Below are 18,835 nucleotides of genomic sequence, written 5' to 3'. Positions count from 1 at the left end.
GTAAAGAGCAGAAATTCACAGCAGTTGGTATTCATTGAGAAAGAAAACAATTCAAAGAAACAATTTCCAGTAAAAACAAAAAACAAAACAAACAAAAACCTTACAAACCTAGATTATCTGATGCATTCTAACACATGGGATAAAATTCCTTCATCCTCAGAGAACTGGATAGCATGCAAGGCTTTGCCTCAAGAAAAACAACATAACGTGGTGGGGAAAAGTCCTGGCCTCAGAGCCTCGAGACTGCTGTGGCTCGGGGAAATGCTCAACCTTGCTAAGCCTCAGATGTTTCTTTTGTGAAATAGGAATAATAATTCTTCCCTACCTCACGGGTGTGCCGGCAGGATTCGGGGAGATAACGGTCCTGAAAAGGCACGGAAAGGTGGACGATGTTGCGCCTCTACCAGCCTATAGAAACGCCGCGGCTGGGAAGCGTGTGAGGGAGGGACCTGAGGCCAGGGAGTAAATAGAGTTCCTTTCCAGGGTATTCCTTAGCCGGGTCTTTCCTAGATTGCTCTCCTCCTCAGCCATCCCATTGTAAAGATGGCAATAACAGGAATACAAATGACGGCTATCGTTTAATAGCTACGGCAAGGCAGCGGCTACACCAACTCCCGCACACGTGTCGTCAGTCTGTGTAACCCCCACAGCAGTCCTTGGAAGCGGATGTGGGTATAGATGAGAGAGAGGTGCAAAGGGATGGCATTACTTGCCTGGTCACTCAGGCAGTTAGCGGGCCGCACAAGCAGGCTTTTAATTGGGTACTGTGGCCAGACCCTGTGCGTTTGACCCCGAGGCTACCCAGCCTACAACTGGATCATCGCGTAATTTCAGTGTGACCTCAGAGTTATTACTGGTGGAGTGATTCCCCTTGTGCCTTGGGAATTTTCCTATGCCCTGATCACAAATTCTTTCCTGCCCCTACTGTCTTGTGCTGTCCTACCGTTACAAGTGTTGGGAGCTTCATTGGTTTGAGTGACATTTAATTCTGTAGCAAATAAACCCAATAAACTATACTGGAAAGCACATAGTAATTTACGTTATCCGTGATTTACCAGAAGCAGGCATATCAACACGTTTGTGGGGCAGCCCCTTTCCGCATGGTCATCAGGTCCCCGGGCCGAGAGTAGTCCTGCCATCGTCAACATTTGTTTTTTGAGGTTGGCTCTGTGCCAGCCAACTGGAAGGGAAAAGGTGATGGGAGAGGGCTCTGTGGGAGGTATGAGGCCAAGCTGGGAGGTGGGTGACATCGTTTCTGCTCATGTTCTCTTGGCCTGAATGCCATCATTTAGCCCTTGGAAGTCGGTCTAGGACAGGCTGTCCCCAGCTTGCAGACCTGGCACAGTGACAACTCTGCAATGCAGAAGGGGCAGCACGAATTTTGGTGAACAGCTAGAGATGTGTGCTACTGGACTCCTGATTATGTTAGGTGATTTATCACGGGTGAAATTTTGAGTTCCTTTAACTGGGTCCTGCAGGATGCTAGGAGAGTTCTGAACTTGGGAAAAGTTTTTTGTTCAAAATTTATTTTTGCTTCCCTATTCCCCATTCCAGTAATACAGAACTTACCACAGATGACAATCACAGGGGGACAGATTTCTCCTAAAACTGTTCCATATCTGCCCTCAACATGTCACTATGTTCTTGGCTTAATTACCTGATTTTTTTTCTTCTAACTATATTTAATCAATTTTTTATTTCTCTATACATTTACTGGATCTCAGGTACACAAAATTGGATTAATAGTAACCCTTAGTTCACTGGACATTCTCATCCATAGGTCCTTGTAAGACTTTCTATTTATTTGCTTATTTACTAATAACAAGCCCTTGAAACTCTACCCATATGAAAACTGGAATATTAACATATCTATGATGCTTCCTCCCAATCCCATCCCCCTGCCTCCTACATATATGCAACCTCTATCCTGCATCTTGTGTTTATCATTCCTTTGCTTTTTCAAAAAACCAACTTTTTTTTTTGAGAGCAGTTTTAGGTTCACAACAAAATTGAGCAGAAGGTACAGAGATTTCCCATATACCCCCCAGCCCCACATACGTATCTCCTCTGCCATTATCAACATCCCCCACCTGAGTGATGCATTTGTTACAGCTGATGAATCCACATGGATACATCATCACTAACCAAAGTCTACATTACGGTTCATTCTTGGTGTTATACATTCTATGGGTTCGGACAAGCTTGTAATGACCTGTATCCACCATTATAATATCATACAGGTAGAAATCCTCTGTGCCATGTCCATTCATCCCTCCTTCTCCCCTAACTGCTGGCAGCCAGTCATCTTTTTCTGTCTTCATAGCTTTGCCTTTCCAGGATGTGATATAGTTGGAATCCTACAGTATGTAGCCTTTTAGAGATCGGCTTCATTTACTCAGTAATATGCATCTAAGCTTCATGTATGTATTTCATGGCTTGATAGCACATTTCTGTTTAGCTCTGAATAATTCCATTGTCTGGCTGTCCGCTCACCTGCTGAAGGACATCTTGGTTGCTTCCAGGTTTTGAGAATTATGAATAAAGCTGCCATTAATATCCATGTGCACGTTTTTGTGTGGACAGAACTTTTTAACTCCTTTGGGTAAATACCATGGAGCACAAATGGTAGATCATTTAGTAAGGGTATGTTTAGTTTTGTCAGAAGCCACCAAACTGGGGGCACCTGGGTGGCTCAGTCGTTAAGCGTCTGCCTTTGGCTCAGGGCGTGATCCCGGTGTTCTGGGATCGAACCCCGCATCAGGGTCCTCCACTGGGAGCCTGCTTCTTCCTCTCCCACTTCCCCTGCTTGTGTTCCCTCTCTCGCTGGCTGTCTCTATCTCTGTCAAATAAATAAATAAAATCTTTAAAAAAAAAAAAAAAGCCACCAAACTGTCTCCTAAAGTTGCTGTGCCATTTTGCATTCCCACTGGCAATTTGTGCGAGTTCCTGAAGCTCCGCATCTCGCGGGCATTTGGTGGTGTCCGTGTTTTGGATTTTGGCCATTCTAATAGGTGTGCAGTGCTGTCTAGTCGTTTTCATTCGCAATCCCTCGACGACATGTGATGTGGAGCATCTTTTCATATGCTTATTATCTGTGAATGTTCTTTGAGTGTCTTTTAAGGCTCTTTGGCTCATTTTTAATTGGGTTGTTTGTTTTCTTATTGAGTTTTAAGCGTTCTTTGTATATTTTGGCCAGCAGTCATTTATCAGGATGTGTCTTTTCTTTTTTTTTTTTTTAATGTTAGTCACCACACAGTACATCCTTAGTTTTTGATGTAGTGTTCCATGCTTCATTATTTGCGTATAACACCCAGGGCTCCATGCAATACGTGCCCTCCTTAATATTTTCTACTAGTCTGTGTGGCCTGTCTTCTCATTCTCTTGACATTGTCTTAGTTACATTTTGTGAACGGTGTAAGACCTGTGTCTAGGGTGTGTGTGCGTGTGTGAATATCCAGTTCCAACACGATTTATTGAAGAGATTATCTTGTCCCATTGTATTGCTTTTGCTCCATTGTTAAAGATCAGTTGACTATATTACGTGGATCTGTTTGAGGGCTCACTGTCCTGTTTCAATGATCTGTTTGTCTCTTCTTTTGCTAATGCCACACTGATATTTGGTTTGATGTAGTCCCACTTGCTTTTGCTTTTGGTTGCTTTGCTTTTGGTGTCAAGTCTTCAATCCACCTTGAGTTAATTTTTGTGTATGGTGTGAGATAGAGGTCCAGCTTAATTCTTTTGCACGTCACTGTACAGTTTTTCCAACACCATCTATTGAAGAGACTGTCCTTTCTTCACTGTGTGTTCTTGGCTCCTTTGTTGTAAGTTAATTGACCATATATGCGTGGTTTTTTCTCGGCTCTCTGTTCCATTGATCTGTGTCTGGTTTTTTTTATGCCAGTACCATACTGTTTTAATTACTATAGCTTTGTAATAGAGTTTGAAATCAGAAAGTGTGCTGCCTCTAGCTTGGTTCTTCTTAATATTGCTTTGTCTACTTGGGGCTTTTTGTGGTTCCATACAAATTTTAAAAAGTGTTCTATTTCTGTGAAAATGCCATTGGAATTTTGATAGGGATTGCATCGACTCTACATACTTTCCCTGTCTTATTGTATTAGATAGGGCTTCCAGTGTGGTGTTGAAGGAGGTGAAAGGGGACAACCTTGCCTTGTCCCTAAACTTATTGGAAAAGCTTTGAGTTTCTCGCCTTTAAGTATGGTGTTAGCTTTAGGTTTGTTGTAGTATTCATTATCAAGTTGAGGAAATTTTCCTCTGAGAGTTTTTATCATGAATGGGTGTTAAATTTTGTTAAATGATTTTTCTATATCTGTTGACACGATCATTTTTCTTCTTTAGACTGTTGATGTGATGGATGACATACATTGATTTTCAAATGTTGAACCAGACTTGCATACTGGAATAAATAACATTTGGCCATGGTGTGTAATTCTTCTCATACATTGTTGGATTGGATTTGCTAATATTTTGTTGCAAATTTTCACATCTGTGTTCATGAGAGATATTGGTCTGCTGTTTTCTTGTAATGTGTATTACGTTTTGGTATTAGGGCAATGCTAGCTTCATAAAATGAGTTAGGAATTACTTTATTTGCTTCTATCTTCTTGAAGAGATTGTAGAGAGTTGACCTCATTCCTATCTTGTTATTTTTGTCACATTGTCCTTCAGTAAAGTTTTATAAATTCTGCTGTCCATCTTTTATGTATTTTAGTGTTTTTCTTGATATTTGATATGTTGATGCTATTTTTTTAAAGATTTATTTGATAATAAAAAAGTGGGAGGAGGGGCAGAGGGAGAGAATTTTTAAAGCAGGCTCCGTGGTGAGAGGGGAGCCCGATGCAGAGCTTGGTCCCACAGCCCAGGAGATCATGACCTGAGCTGAAACCAAGAATCAGATGCTTAACCGACTGCACCACCCAGGCGCCCCTGTGTTGATGCTATTTTAACTTGACTCTTAGGAAAAGACTTCAATTTTCTAGTTACTGTGGCTATATGGAAATGCAATTGATTTTTATATCTTGATGTTATATGAAGAGACCTAAAATATTTGCTATTTTTAATAATTTGGCTATAGATTTAAATAGTCACATCACTTGCAAACAATGACAATTTTATGTGCTCTTGTTCTTTTTTCAATTCTTGTGGATTTAATTTTGCTAGAACCTAGGAGTGAAAGAGGGCTGCATTTTCTGGTTCCTCATTTTAAAAAGGGTACTTCTCATCAACAGTCATGAGGGTTCCTTTTTCTCCACATCATCACCGACACTATTTCTTGTCTTTTTGATTTTAGCCATTCTGAGTAGTGTGAGGTGATAGCTCATTGTGGTTTTGGCTTGCGTTTCCCCGATAAGTGGCGTTGAGCATCTTTCCAAGTGTCTGTTAGACACTTTCATGCAGGTGGCTATTTGGGTCCTCTGCCCATTTTTTAATCTGATCATTTGGAGGCTTTTGGTGTTGAGTTGTGCAAGTTCTTTACATGTTTGGATATTAACCCCTTATGGGATCTATCATTTGCAAAAAAGCCATTCAGTAGGCTGTCTGGTCATTTTGTTGGTTTCCTTTTCTGTGCAAAGGCTTTTTATTTTGGTGTGATTCCAATAGTTTAATTTTGCCTTTGTTTCTCTTGCCTGAGGAGATCTATCTAGAAAAATGTTTTTGCAGCTACATCAAAGAAATTATTGCCTATGTTTTCTTCTAGGAGTTTTATGGTGCACTGTTGGTGGGAATACAAACTGGTGCAACCACGGTGGAAGACAGTATGGGTGTTCCCAAAAACTAAAACAAGAATTACCATAGGATCCAGCAATTCCACTGCTGGGTATTTACTTAAATTAAAATGAAAACACTGCATGCAGGGCACTTGGGTGGCTCAGTTGGTGAAGCGTCCAACTCTTGATTTCGGCTCAGGCCCTGATATCATGGGTTATGAGATCGAACTCCACATCAGGCTCTGTGCTCAGCAGGAGTCTGCTCAATTATTCTCTTCCTCTGCCCTTTTCCTCACTCGTGTGTGCAGTTTCTCTCTCTCTTCTTTTTTTTTTCTCTCTCTCCTAAATAAAAAATCTTTTAACACAATGAGAACACTAATTTGAAAAAATATATGCCCCTCTGTTTATTGCAGCCTTATTTACAATAGCCAAGATATGGAGGCAACCCAAATGTCCATCCATAGATGGATAAAGAAGATGTGGTATGTACATATACAATGGAATATTAACCATAAAAAATGAGATCTTGCCATTTGCAACAACGTGGGTAGATCTAGAGGGTATTCATGCTAAATGAAATAAGTCAGACAGAAAAATACAAGTACCATATGATTTCACTCATGTGTGGAATTTAAGAAACCAACCAACCAAAAGACAAAAAACAAGACTCTTAAATACAGAGGAAAAACTGGTGGTTGCCAGAGGGGAGGTGGGAGGAGGATGGGTGAAATAAAGGGAATTAAGAGTTATGTGTTATGATGAGCACAGAATAATGTATCGAATTGTGGAATCATATTGTACACCTGAAACTAATATAACACTGTAAATTATACTTCAAGTTTTCTTTAAACAAGAGTACTTCAACTAATGAATCATCGAACTTTACATCAGAAACCAGGGATGTACTGTATGGTGACTAACAATATAATAAAAAAACATTAAAATAAAAAAAAAGTCCTTCTGAAATTTCCCCATTTGGATGATATATACTGTAGATTTTTAAAATACATCCTTTGTCAGATTGTTTGCTTCTACTCCTGGTTTGCTAGAGGTTTTTTTTTCTTAAAATTATGAATTGGAGTGGTTTTTCTTTTGTATTTTTTATTTCTTTTAGTCTATTAATGTGGTAAGTTATATTCATGTATTTCTAAAGACGTAATTAGGTCGTACCTTTTAAATGCACTCCTTGTATTCCTGAGCTAAATCCAACTGGATAATGGCATAGTCTCTTCTTTATATACTAAGGGAATTGATTTGCTCATGTTTCATGTAGGATTTTTTTATATTTATTTACTTTTTCAAGTTCTTATTTAAATTCCAGTTAGTTAACCTACAGTATAGCATTAGTTTCAGGTGTAGAATCTAGTGATTGATCACTTCCATACAACACCCAGTGCTCATCACAAGTGCCGTCCTTAATCCCCATCACCCATTCAGCCCATCTCTCCACCCCCTTCCCTCCAGTAACCCTCAGGTTGTTCTCTACAGTTAAGAATCTGTTTTCTGGTTTGCCTCTTTTTTCCCATGTTCCTCTGTTTCGTTTATTAAATTCTACACATGAGTAAAATCATGGTATTTGTGTTTCTCTGACTCATTTATTTCGCTTAGCGTAATACTCTTTAACTCCATCCATGTCATTGCATATGGCAAGATTTCATTCTTTTTGGTGGCTGAGTAATATTCCATTGTGTGTGTGTGTGTGTGTGTGTGTGTGTGCATGCGTGTGCGCGCCACATCTTTATCCATTCATCCATTGATGGACATCGGGGCTCTTTCCATAATTAGGCTATTGTTGATATTTATATTCATTAGTAAAATGGGTGTTTAATTTTCCTTTCTCATACTGTCCTTGTCTAGTTTACATATCAAGATTTTATAGGCCCCCCAAAAAGGAAATGGCCAATATTCCTCCTTTTCTGGTCTCTGAAAGAATTGTAGAAGATTCAAATGATATGTTACTTGAAAGTTTGGAACTTGCCAGTAAAATCATGTAGGCTTGGAGTTTCCTGTGAATATTTTTAAATACTGCTTTGATTTTTGAAGTCTCTGCCTTATCTATAGTTAGGTCTCCTTTTTCATTCATACAGTTATCTGTGTCTTTATTAGTCTGTTGTGAGGTGGGTGTTTTCAAATCTTGATTTTCTTTTATCTTTGGTTTTTAGTTTGCTGATTTCTGTTCAAATTTTTAGTATTTTAATATTTTTATATTTCTTTTGGATTTATTCTATATTTTCCTAATTTTTAAGCAGGACATTTCATTTCCAGATTAAATAAAATAAGGTTTGCCTCGCTGAAATTTTAGTCTCTTTACGTTGATGCCCTTGGGTCTGGAAGGATTCCAGCAGAGTTTCTGACCCAGAAGGGGTCAATAACTGAGACCTGCTCCTTCTCTTGCTGTCGTAGTCCCTCTAACACAGGACCTGCACAGGTGGTTGTCTAAGGAGCACTTTCCTCCCTAAGACTGTCTCAGAACATGTGCTTGATATTTCAGTGTGCCCTTGGCTTAACTGGTCATTTTTTTTTTCCCTTCTAGACTATTTGTTAGATCAAAGAACTGTCAGTATATGACAGTTGGAATCTAGAGGATGTAATCCCTTGTGCTTCCGATTAGGAATCCACAGAAGTGAGATGGGGTGTCCAGTGACACAACCACGGAGGAACAGAGTGAAACCCAGGTCATGAGACTTTATAGCCTGGGCTCTTTCCACGGAACCAAGCATTCCTCCACACTCGAGTGTCCACTTTACAAAATGGCAAGGTCCTAATGACCTTGCTCAGTATGATCAATCCACACAGCCTCTCTTTGTGATTCTAGAAACTGCAATCGGGAAAAACATGACATTAGTAAAACTATGCAACTTTCTTGCCCCAAGGGTGCTTGTGCGTTTCGTAGCGCTTGCCATCATTGATACACTGTTTATTCCTACTGTGTGCCAAGGATTTGTGCTGTGGCATTTCAGCTTGAATGTTGTCTCTCTTTGCATATTTTTCTTTCTACCTTTTGACTTCTGTGAAGTAGAACATCTCAGGAAAGGGAAATTGTGGAAGACACGGGGGGGGGGGATAAATAAGCAAATGACAATTTATCCTGAACTTTGCAGCACAGACCCAGTATTGTTTCTTACAGTGCAACAGCTGACAATATTGTTTCTGAAGAAAAATAAAATCCATATGCTTGGAAATGATGTATCTTGCATGTTCATTTTAAAGGAAAAAATGGCATTTATCTTAATTTTGCTGAAGTATCTTTAGTATCCCTTCTGGGCTGTTAATATATTTTTTTTGAAGACGTGTCCTAGATTATGAATTGGCTTGCGTGGGGCAGAGGTCTCCCTGAAACCCCTTGTTCTTACTAGCCTCAAGAGAGGTGTTGCACAAGTTCTAAACATTCTGGGTTTGAAGCCAAGGGTTTGGTGCCTGTGTTGCTTTTGCAGCTGTGGTTTAAATTAGAAACATTCTACCTTCTCAACAGAAAGTTTACAGAGATCCAGATTTTTTAAAGCTTTTTATAGCGTATAATTTCCAGAAGAAGTAGATTGGCCTCAGCTTGTTTGATTCAGAATAAATGAATTACAACAAAATTTAGATTTAAGAGAACTGTACCATTTGAGAGTCTTTCTGTAATAATCTCATTAAGATGGAGTGTATGATGAATTTAAATTTTATGTTACTTTAAATAAATATCTCCTTTATTCTCCACTCATGTCTTTGGGTATTTTAATTGTTTTAAAATATTCAGATATTTAAAATTTCATATAGATCCTGGCCATGTCTGGGAGTAGAACAGCAAACAGATTATAGGCAGTTTATCCATGTTTTGTAGTGGTCAAAATGATCCCAAGACTTCTAAGCATGAGCTTGGAGACTTGGCCCCCTACTAGGCTTACAGTACACACAAGACACGGCACATGTGCACTTTCAGAGAACTTTTTGCATGTGGGATTCCAAACTGTATAGTCTTATAACACACCAGGCTTTGGATTCCATTTAAAGGGTACGAGAAAATATTTCGCAAGATGCTATTCCAAAGAACTCAACTTTTATTGTATCACTGGTATTGATCATCTGCATGGGGGAGTTTCCAGATGCTTCATGCTGCTTTGGGATTATTGTGGCCTTTCCTAATCTTCACTTTTCTATCCAGGTTTTAACTTTCAGAAAGAAACTTGGGGATACTTTTCGTGTTCACAATGTTGAGTTTGGGATGCAGGGTAACAGAGTTTGCAAGGACAGATCTTATGTGCGCTGTACGTCCCACTGTGGCTCGTTTTATCAATGTGATTAAGCCCATTACTTACTTCCCCTTTATGAATCTGTTTCCTTATCTGCAAAATAAGAATAATATCCTCTACTAGGCTTGCAATCAATATCAGACAGAAAAACAAACGTAAAGCAGTTAGCACAGGGCATGACACATAGTAAAGACTCAACAAATGTTGGAATTTGTTGTTGTTATACACATTAGTAGAAAATTTGTAGATATTACAACTTGGTTTTCATTTTGGGCAATCCACATTAGGACTAACATTCCTCTAAAATGAAAGGGTTGAACTAAAAACAACCTCTTATGAGCCCCTTCCAGTTCACTGGTTGCCTCAGAATAGGATTGATAAATTGATTAACAGCCTGAAAAGTTTATATCATCTAGGCTTATGAAGGAACAGAGCAGAGTCCCAAATTCCAGAATGTCAGAGGGATGATGGAGGAGGTGAGGAAATGGGGATGGAATTTCACATGGCACAGGTTCCTTTTCTGAAGGGATAAAGTACTAAGCACTAGGAGCCTGCCTGACAAGGAGTGAGACAGCCACGTATAATATTGCAAATTCATGTTTAGGTAAGAATTCAGCAAGAAACAGAGATTCTAGTTTCTTAATATGGATCAACTGATTTCTCACTGAGGGGATGAATGAATGAATAAATGAGCCCAACCTGCTTCATGAAAATATTTATTTTCGATATCTTTAATATTTTATTTTGTTCTATGAAGTGAATAATTCTAGGTGGCCAAAAATGCTTTAGGTCAAAGCAAAATTGGAAAACCTTTGCTTCACACAGTTCTAGGTAGTTGGAAGCAAAATGGTGCAAATTGAGTCATTTGAAGGAACAAGATATCGGTATGGAAAATGGAGGGCCACTACTATGATGTCTTCTCTCAAATTTAAAGATAAAGGGAAATGGTTAGCTTTCCAATTATGTAGGAAAAGGAAAAAACACGGAATTTTGACCACATCTAAAACTACTTCTCAAATATAAAACACACCTACATGTTCATGATAGAGAAATTACAAATCGAGTCTCAGACCGTGTCCCAGCCGTGAACTCTGAATTGTCTTGGCAGTGAGTGGACTGAGGGTATCACTAGGGTACAGGGAAAATGACTAATAGAGACACAAAATATTGTTGGAACTAGAATGCCTCTGGCTATCTCCATGACAATCCAAAATTTCCTGTTTCTACAGGGTCTTAGACCGGGGAAAAACTTTAACGACTGTGGCTACGTTTGTGGATCTTTTTCCCTAAGGTACTTCACAATCAGAAACTCAGGAATTCTGCCTTCTCTTGCATTCAGTTTGCTAGAAAATTTTGTGTGCTCTTACGTGTGTGTCTTGATTCCAAAATAATATCCACAACAACTTTAGGTGTTTATATTTTTGCCTTTCAGATTTCAAGTTGGAGATTTTTTTAGGTCATAATTTGAAAATGCTGCTGATTTTGTTCCTCATAATAATTTGTTCCTATGTCTCTATGAACAAAGATCCCGGTAAGTAAAAAAAACAAAACAAAACAAAAAAAAGCGGGGGGAAGAATTCTTTTCCTTCATTTTCATTATGGAAAATAGATAATATGAGTTTGACGTACTTAAAAGTTAAGAGTTTTGCTTTGATTTGATTTTGATGGTGGCAAAGGTATGGATGGTGACTCAATTTCTTTTTGATGTCAACCTGTGTTCCTTTAAAGATCCTTTGTTTCTGGACCTTATTCCTGGGTTTTGATAGAAAGATATGAGAGCTGTTATTTTGTCCTCAATTTCAACCCCTTTTAGGCCTGTTGGGAGTTTGCATGAAAATTCTATCTCTTAATGTTAGATTCAGGCCTGGAACATTTGGCATGTCTCTTCCTAGTTCATTTGTGCCAAAACATTGTCTTAGTTAAGTATCCAGATTTTGCTCCAGTTTAAACTGTTTGCTTATTGTAAAGAAAGTGCTTTTGCCCTGAAGAGAAAGCTGCATAGCTGTCTACTGTCTGTCAGGAATCTTTGTCCGGTGGACATCATGTCAAAATACTGGTATACCCTCCACTGCCGCTCCCATCTCTAAATAGTGAGTTCTCACACTGGCCGCTTCATGTCCTCATGTCCGAGGCCACCTATGTTGGCTTTTGCAGCTTTCTCAAGGAGTCTGACCTTGGAAGCAAGTCAAGACCTTCTGAAGAGAGAAACTAGACTTTGTTCTGCAAACGTCTTCCTTTAAGCTCTCACTGGGCTTGATATTAAGCTTTTTAAAGAGAGGCCGTGCTTTTCCCCCACTGTCCCACGACTCAGACATAATGTCGGGCCATATCAGAACCTGGATCTATCTCATGTGCTAGTTTCCTTTCTCCACATGAGCTGTGGGGGGTTAGTCATGAATACAAAGGTTGTTTTTGGTCACAAGTCAAGGCATCCTGGGCAGGGCTCCCCTGACAGTCCTCAGAGGGGTCCCAGCCTTCTCTTGGAAGACAGTGTTAATTCACCCTCACTTATTTGTTCCCCGAAACTCACTGCTGGCTATGTGGTCATCAAAAGAGTCTCAAACTGGTTGCCATTAGATTCTTTAGAGGACAGGAAAGAATATTATCCTCTATGCCTTGATCAGACTGCTCTCAAGAGAATGAAATCACATGTGGGGTGCCAACACTGGTTTCCTAGCAATTGTAGACAAGGGGTTGAAGTTATTTTAATTTGATTAGATCTATCTGGTAACCACTTCAGCTTATCAGAATCTGAGCGAGGAAGGACTGTAGATATTTTCTAGTTGAATCCACTCATTTTAAAGGTGAGGAATGTGAGGCCCAAATATGTTGAATGGTTTGACAGAGCGGGTGGAGTTAGCTGATAACAAAGTCAGGACTTTGGTTCTTTGTTCCATTATACCATATTTTCCTAAATCTACACCACCAGACAGACAGACCTTTCCCTCCCTTCCCCAGATAGGAAATGGATCATCTACTAAACTGGTGAGAACTCTGAATTCAAGCCAGCAGATCGCCAGTTAAACAACATTCTTGTGCTTAACCCAGTGATTCCCTATCACACAAAAATCTCATCCTACATACCTACCATTGAACCTGGCATTGAATGAAGCCTTAAAGGTTCAACAAAGTATTGTATTCCCATATAAAAATTATCTTTTTTAATAGAAACTAAAACTATAATCCCTTTGCTAGCTTGGCGTTCTGGTTTCTATGAAGTTTTACTTATGTAAGAATAAATTGAGCAATTTTAATGCTCACTCACACGGTTTATCAAAAAATATTATAAAGAACTTTAAACTTGGCACATTTTTGTGATTTTTTAGTTTTTTTTTAAACTTCAATTTAACGCTTGAGGATACAGAACTAATATGTATATGTTAATCAGATCACTGTTGCATTGCTTAAAGAGGAATCACAATGAAAGTATCATTCAGATTTCTCCATTCTAACAAGTTCAAAGCAATGTGATTCTCAAAATTCTTATTCTCTTGATATAAATAGAGATCAAATTCTGAAAGCAAAAAAAAAGGGGGGGGGAGGAAGTGAATCAGCCACTAATGGTATAAAAACCCAGGATTTTTTATTTCTCTAAATTTACCTAATTAATTCCATACAAAAGTGTTGCTTAATTTGTGATGAATTCAAATGAGAGGGTATATGGAAGGAATCAGCCCAAGAAACAGGGATTTCTTTTCTTGAGAGAATGTATAATTTCAGGCTATTATTTCCAGTTCACTGGGAAGGTATTAAAAATACAAATAAAGGAAAGTAAGTTCTTCTACAAATGGTTGGCATTAAACAGGGTAGTAAATTTCTAAAATTTTCGTTTTGTTTACTTTCTGGGTTTGTAGGCCCTGAGTATGCGGATGTCGTGTTCCTGGTGGACAGCTCCGACCAGCTGGGAACTAAGTCCTTCCCCCTCGTGAAAGCGTTCATTCACAAAACGGTCAGCGGTCTGCCCGTAGACGCCCACAAGTACCGCGTGGCCCTGGCGCAGTACAGCGACCGGCTCCACAGCGAGTTCCAGCTGGCCACGTTCAAGAGCAGGAACCCCATGCTGAACCACCTCAAGAAGAACTTCGGCTTCCTTGGCGGCTCCCTGCGGACCGGCCATGCTCTCCGGGAGGCGCACAGGACCTTCTTCTCTGCGCCGGCCGGCGGGAGGGACAAGAAGCAGTTTCCCCCGATTCTGGTGGTCCTGGCCTCGGCCCAGTCCGAGGATGACGTGGAAGAGGCCTCCAAGGCCCTGCGGGAAGACGGGGTGAGAATCGTCTCCGTGGGGCTGCAGAGTGCTTCTGAGGAGGAGCTGAAGGCCATGGCCACCTCTCGGTTTCATTTCAACCTCCGGTCGGCCAGGGACCTTGGCGCGTTTTCCCAAAACATGACTCAGATCATCAAGGAGGCCACCCAGTACAGGGACGGAGCGGCCGATGATATTCTTGTGGAAGGTGGGTTTAGGGCACATGTGTGGACTCTGGGAAACAAACTGAGGGCTTCAGAGGGGAGGGGGGTGGGAGAATGGGGTAGACTGGTGATGGGTAGTAAGGAGGGCACGTATTGCATGGTGCACTGGGTGTTATACGCAAGTAATGAATCATGGAACTTTAAAAAATAAAATAAAACAAAATAAAATAAAAAAGGAATGATGATTAAATGCTTTTGGAAAGTCCATATGGGGAGAGGATTGTAACTATGAACACCACTTTCCCTAAAAGCCAGGCTGCATTTTCAGATGGTTAAGTATTCATATGTTCAAGGGGACCCAACGATTGTGGCCATTGTAAATCCAGTGAACCCCACAGTCTTGGCTTTCTGTGTTTCATTTATGTTGCATGTCATTGACACATCTTAAAATTCAGGGACACCTCCCTACCACCCAGCTCATCTCGGAGCTTTTGGCCTCCCTGGGCTTTCTTTGCTATGTAGTTTTATTACTGGTTCATTTCAAAGATAAATTTGTTCCTAAAGAAATCCCTTCCTGATGAAACCACATAATGTAATCACAGAATGTTAGGGCTAGAAACAACTTCAGGTAGGCCAAACCCCTGCTTCTGCAGAGAGAAATTTGCAGGGATCCTTCGAGCTGACAGGCCAGGCTGCAGTTTGAAATTGAGTAGATTCCCCAGGCCCTCGTATCTACAGCCCCAGACTGCCTCCCTTCTGCTGCTCTGCTCTAGACGAGCTTCCCTGTGTTCTGTTCCACCTCCAACCTGCTGTCCAGGTCTGTCCTCTGGTATTAACAAGAATGGCCAGGTGTTTATGAACCTCATTCAAGGGAGGGGCAGGAGAGAGCCAGTGAAAAACAATTTGCTCAAACTGTACAAGTGTAAATAAGTAACGTAGGAAACTCACATTATTGCCAGTTAAGTCTGTTTGAACAAGACAGTATAACTGTCTATAGATAATGGAGAATGCTTCTCTCGTTTATTCTAGGAAAATATGAATCCTCTTACTAGCCCCTTCACCAAATAAAATAATGGAAAGTGCAATCGCTAGTTCATTACCCTACCTTCGGGATATTTGCATTCTACCTATTGATAATAACGAGAATTTAAATACGATCGCAGTAGCAGCTGTTCACCGAGCGACTTTTCTGTACCGGGCCCCATGCTAAGAACATTATCACATGTAACTCCCATAACCATTTCGTGAGATAAATACTGTTTTTACAGATAAGGAAATTAAAGCTGGGAGTTGAGCTAAGATCCAGTATTGACTCGAGGACCTTGTGATCTCAGCTTCATGATCATTTTGTGCACAGCCTTTAAGTGTGTCTCCAGGTTCTGGGGGATGTTCCTCGTGCCTTGTGATGCTGAGCAGAGATGCCCAACTGCCAGCTAAAGTTGTGTTTGTTCATTCCTTGTCCCCACAGTCTGCCAAGGCCCGTCTGTGGCTGACGTGGTGTTCCTGTTGGATGTGTCTGTCAATGGCAGCCAGGAGGACTTTGAATATCTTAAGGAATTCCTGGAAGAGAGTGTATCTGCTCTTGACATAAAGGAACACTGCATGAGGGTTGGCCTCGTGACCTACAGCAATGAGACCAAGGTGATCAATTCTCTCAGCAGGGGCGTAAATAAGTCAGAGGTTCTCCAGAATATACAGAACCTCTCTCCGCGGGCTGGGAAGGCTTACACAGGAGCTGCCATCAGAAAGATCAGGAAGGAAGTGTTCAGTGCGCGCAACGGCAGTCGGAAGAATCAGGGGGTGCCCCAGATTGCCGTGCTGGTGACCCACAGACCCTCAGAGGATAACGTGACCAAGGCAGCCGTTAACCTCCGGCGCGAGGGCGTGACCATCTTCACCATGGGCATCGAGGGGGCCAGCGACAGCCAGCTGGAGAAGATCGCCTCTCACCCCGCCGAGCAGCATGTGTCCAAACTGAAAACCTTCTCCGACCTGGCCGCTCACAACCAGACGTTTCTGAAGAAGCTGCGGAACCAGATAACACACACAGTCTCTGTTTTTTCAGAACGCACCGAAACTCTCAAATCTGGTAAAGTCCTTAGCCAAGAGAAGGGTGATTCAGACCCTTTTTCTTTTCTCCTGTCTCTCAGGTATCCTAAGTAGAGAAGGGGTTGGCAGGGGATGCTGTGGGGGGGAGAGTAAGTTCCCGACTCCTTGCCTTCGCTTGCCCATAAGAAGTGTAAACTGGGAGAGAATGAAAGCCATCGAGGTGCTGGAATGGGGAGGAGGGATTTCCCTTTTTACTTGCTCTTCTGTGCAGCTTTACCAGGATTCTTCATGACTTCTAAACACCCCAGAACACCAGCCTTTGTTATTTTTCTGCCTTTTACTTTTTCCTTTTTCTCCTTTGCCTCTTGTGTTCCCCTGCTCTTTCCTTCACTTCTTTTTTCTTTTTGAACTTTTCTCTCCTTTTCTCCCACCATCCTCAAGTTCCAACTTGGAGAAGAAACTGGAAGCATGATTTGGTTTGAGGACAGAGTGATTTGTTGTACAGTGCTATTCTGCTATCGGTGAGTTTGGAGAGACGGGGAGTGATGCATTTTAAATATTTCATATATACACATGCATACTATAATTTATGTGAGTATATATATATGTATACATTCTTCAACAAATATTTCTAGCATGTTTACTCTAAAAGTGTCCTTGTTCTATGCAAATAACCCCTAGGTTTGTGAATTGGCTAGGAGTAGATGAGGAGTAAATAGTTTTTCAAGTTTTCAAAAAAGAGAGCTCCGCTGTCCACAATATCCCATTAAATACCTTCTGTTTCCCAGGATACCGCTTGCCTGTTTGCTAAGCAGTTATTCACTAATGAGGAAAGTGACTTGTAAAAATCATCTTCAAGTTTTCTTTCTAATCTTTTATTGTGTCCAGATTTGCTCTGATTCATGGCAGAGAACTATCCAAATAGTCTTAAACTGTCAGAAGCAGTTCATTTGGCCCCAGTAATGCTAAGATTTCCCTACATTAGGCTAGCAGAGTGTCTTTTACGCCTAGAAGCTATTTTCCATTTTTCTGTCTGAAGACACTTGCATTGTTCTACTTCCCATCTATTCCCATTCCTCCTTCCCACTTGCCTCAGGGCCACAGCCAACTTTCTGGTTCCATTTTAGGTTGTGTGGATACTGAAGAAGCAGACATTTATCTGCTCATTGACGGCTCTGGAAGCACCCAGGCCACAGACTTCCATGAAATGAAGACCTTCCTGTCAGAGGTGGTAGGAATGTTCAACATCGCTCCCCAAAAGGTGCGGGTTGGGGCTGTCCAGTACGCTGACAGCTGGGACTTGGAATTTGAGATCAACAAATACACTAACAAACACGACTTGGGAAAAGCCGTTGAGAACATCCGGCAGATGGGTGGGAACACAAACACGGGTGCAGCCCTGAATTTCACACTAGGGCTCTTGCAAAAAGCAAAGAAACAGCGAGGAAACCGAGTGCCCTGTCATCTTGTTGTCCTGACGAATGGCATGTCCAAGGATAGCATCCTGGAGCCAGCGAACAGACTGCGAGAAGAGCTCGTTCGTGTTTATGCCATTGGGGTCAAGGAGGCCAACCAAACACAGCTGCGAGAAATTGCAGGCGAGGAGAAGAGGGTATACTACGTGCATGACTTCGATGCTTTGAAAGACATAAGGAACCAAGTTGTTCAAGAAATCTGTGCTGAAGAAGGTAGGGGACGGGGTGGCTTTCCCTTTTGACTTCGGCTCATAAATTACCTTCCTGCAGCGTGACAACCCAGGTTTAGAGAAAGAGCATAAATTTCCAGGTCAAGATTTGTGGACGTGTGTAGCTATGTTTGTTCTCCAGAGCAAAACTAGGAGCCCATGATGGTGGTGTTCTAATTAATACCTGAAGCAGAAGAAGGATGTTTGGAGGAGTGCTCCCTAGTAAATACTGATGAGCCACCTCCCACAAATCTCTGCTAGGATAGACCTATGGTTAGACGCTGCAAATGATTTCTGATTTTGAAGGAGTACCTCAGGTTATTTAAATTGCTTTTTAATAAAATTTTTATGAAGTCTTTTAGAACTGTATTGGTGGTCTTCAACCAGGGGTGATTTTGGCCCCCTTGGGGGATACCTGCAATGTCTAGAGAAATTTTTGGTTGTCATAACTGAGCGAGTGCTCCTGGCATCTAACAGATAGAGGTCGGGACACTGCTAAATGTCTGTGCATTATGGGGTACTGTAGGACTGCCCTCTGCAATAAAAATTATCCAGCCCAAGTTGTCAGTAGTGCTGAGGTTGAGATATCCTGAATTACATATAAAAACAAATACATAGCCGGTAGAATAGTGTCACTTTTATTGCCATCGGTGCTCTATTGACTTGCTAGCAATCCTTACCAAGCTCACACTTAACTTCAATATAGAATTATTTGTGTTTTGGATTTCCCTGTTTAC

General features: G+C 41.0%; 1 protein-coding gene across 1 annotated transcript in view; it reads left to right on the top strand.

Moving 5' to 3' along the window:
- The first annotated feature begins 11,422 nt into the window (after positions 1-11,422).
- The window catches only part of COL6A6 (collagen type VI alpha 6 chain), a 105,947-nt gene continuing 98,534 nt past the window's right edge, over positions 11,423-18,835 (top strand). The window contains exons 1-4 of the mRNA XM_040636823.1: positions 11,423-11,489; positions 13,813-14,409; positions 15,834-16,454; positions 17,542-18,102. Of these exons, the coding sequence (XP_040492757.1) occupies positions 11,429-11,489; positions 13,813-14,409; positions 15,834-16,454; positions 17,542-18,102 (1,840 nt within the window). The 5' untranslated portion in view covers positions 11,423-11,428. The remainder of the gene's footprint in view (positions 11,490-13,812; positions 14,410-15,833; positions 16,455-17,541; positions 18,103-18,835) is intronic.

The sequence above is a fragment of the Ursus maritimus genome, unplaced genomic scaffold (genome assembly GCF_017311325.1).
Source record: "Ursus maritimus isolate PB19 unplaced genomic scaffold, ASM1731132v1 scaffold_20, whole genome shotgun sequence".
Lineage (NCBI taxonomy): Eukaryota > Metazoa > Chordata > Mammalia > Carnivora > Ursidae > Ursus > Ursus maritimus.
Note: the sequence above shows the minus strand (reverse complement) of the source record. Positions and strands in the feature narration are given on the sequence as shown.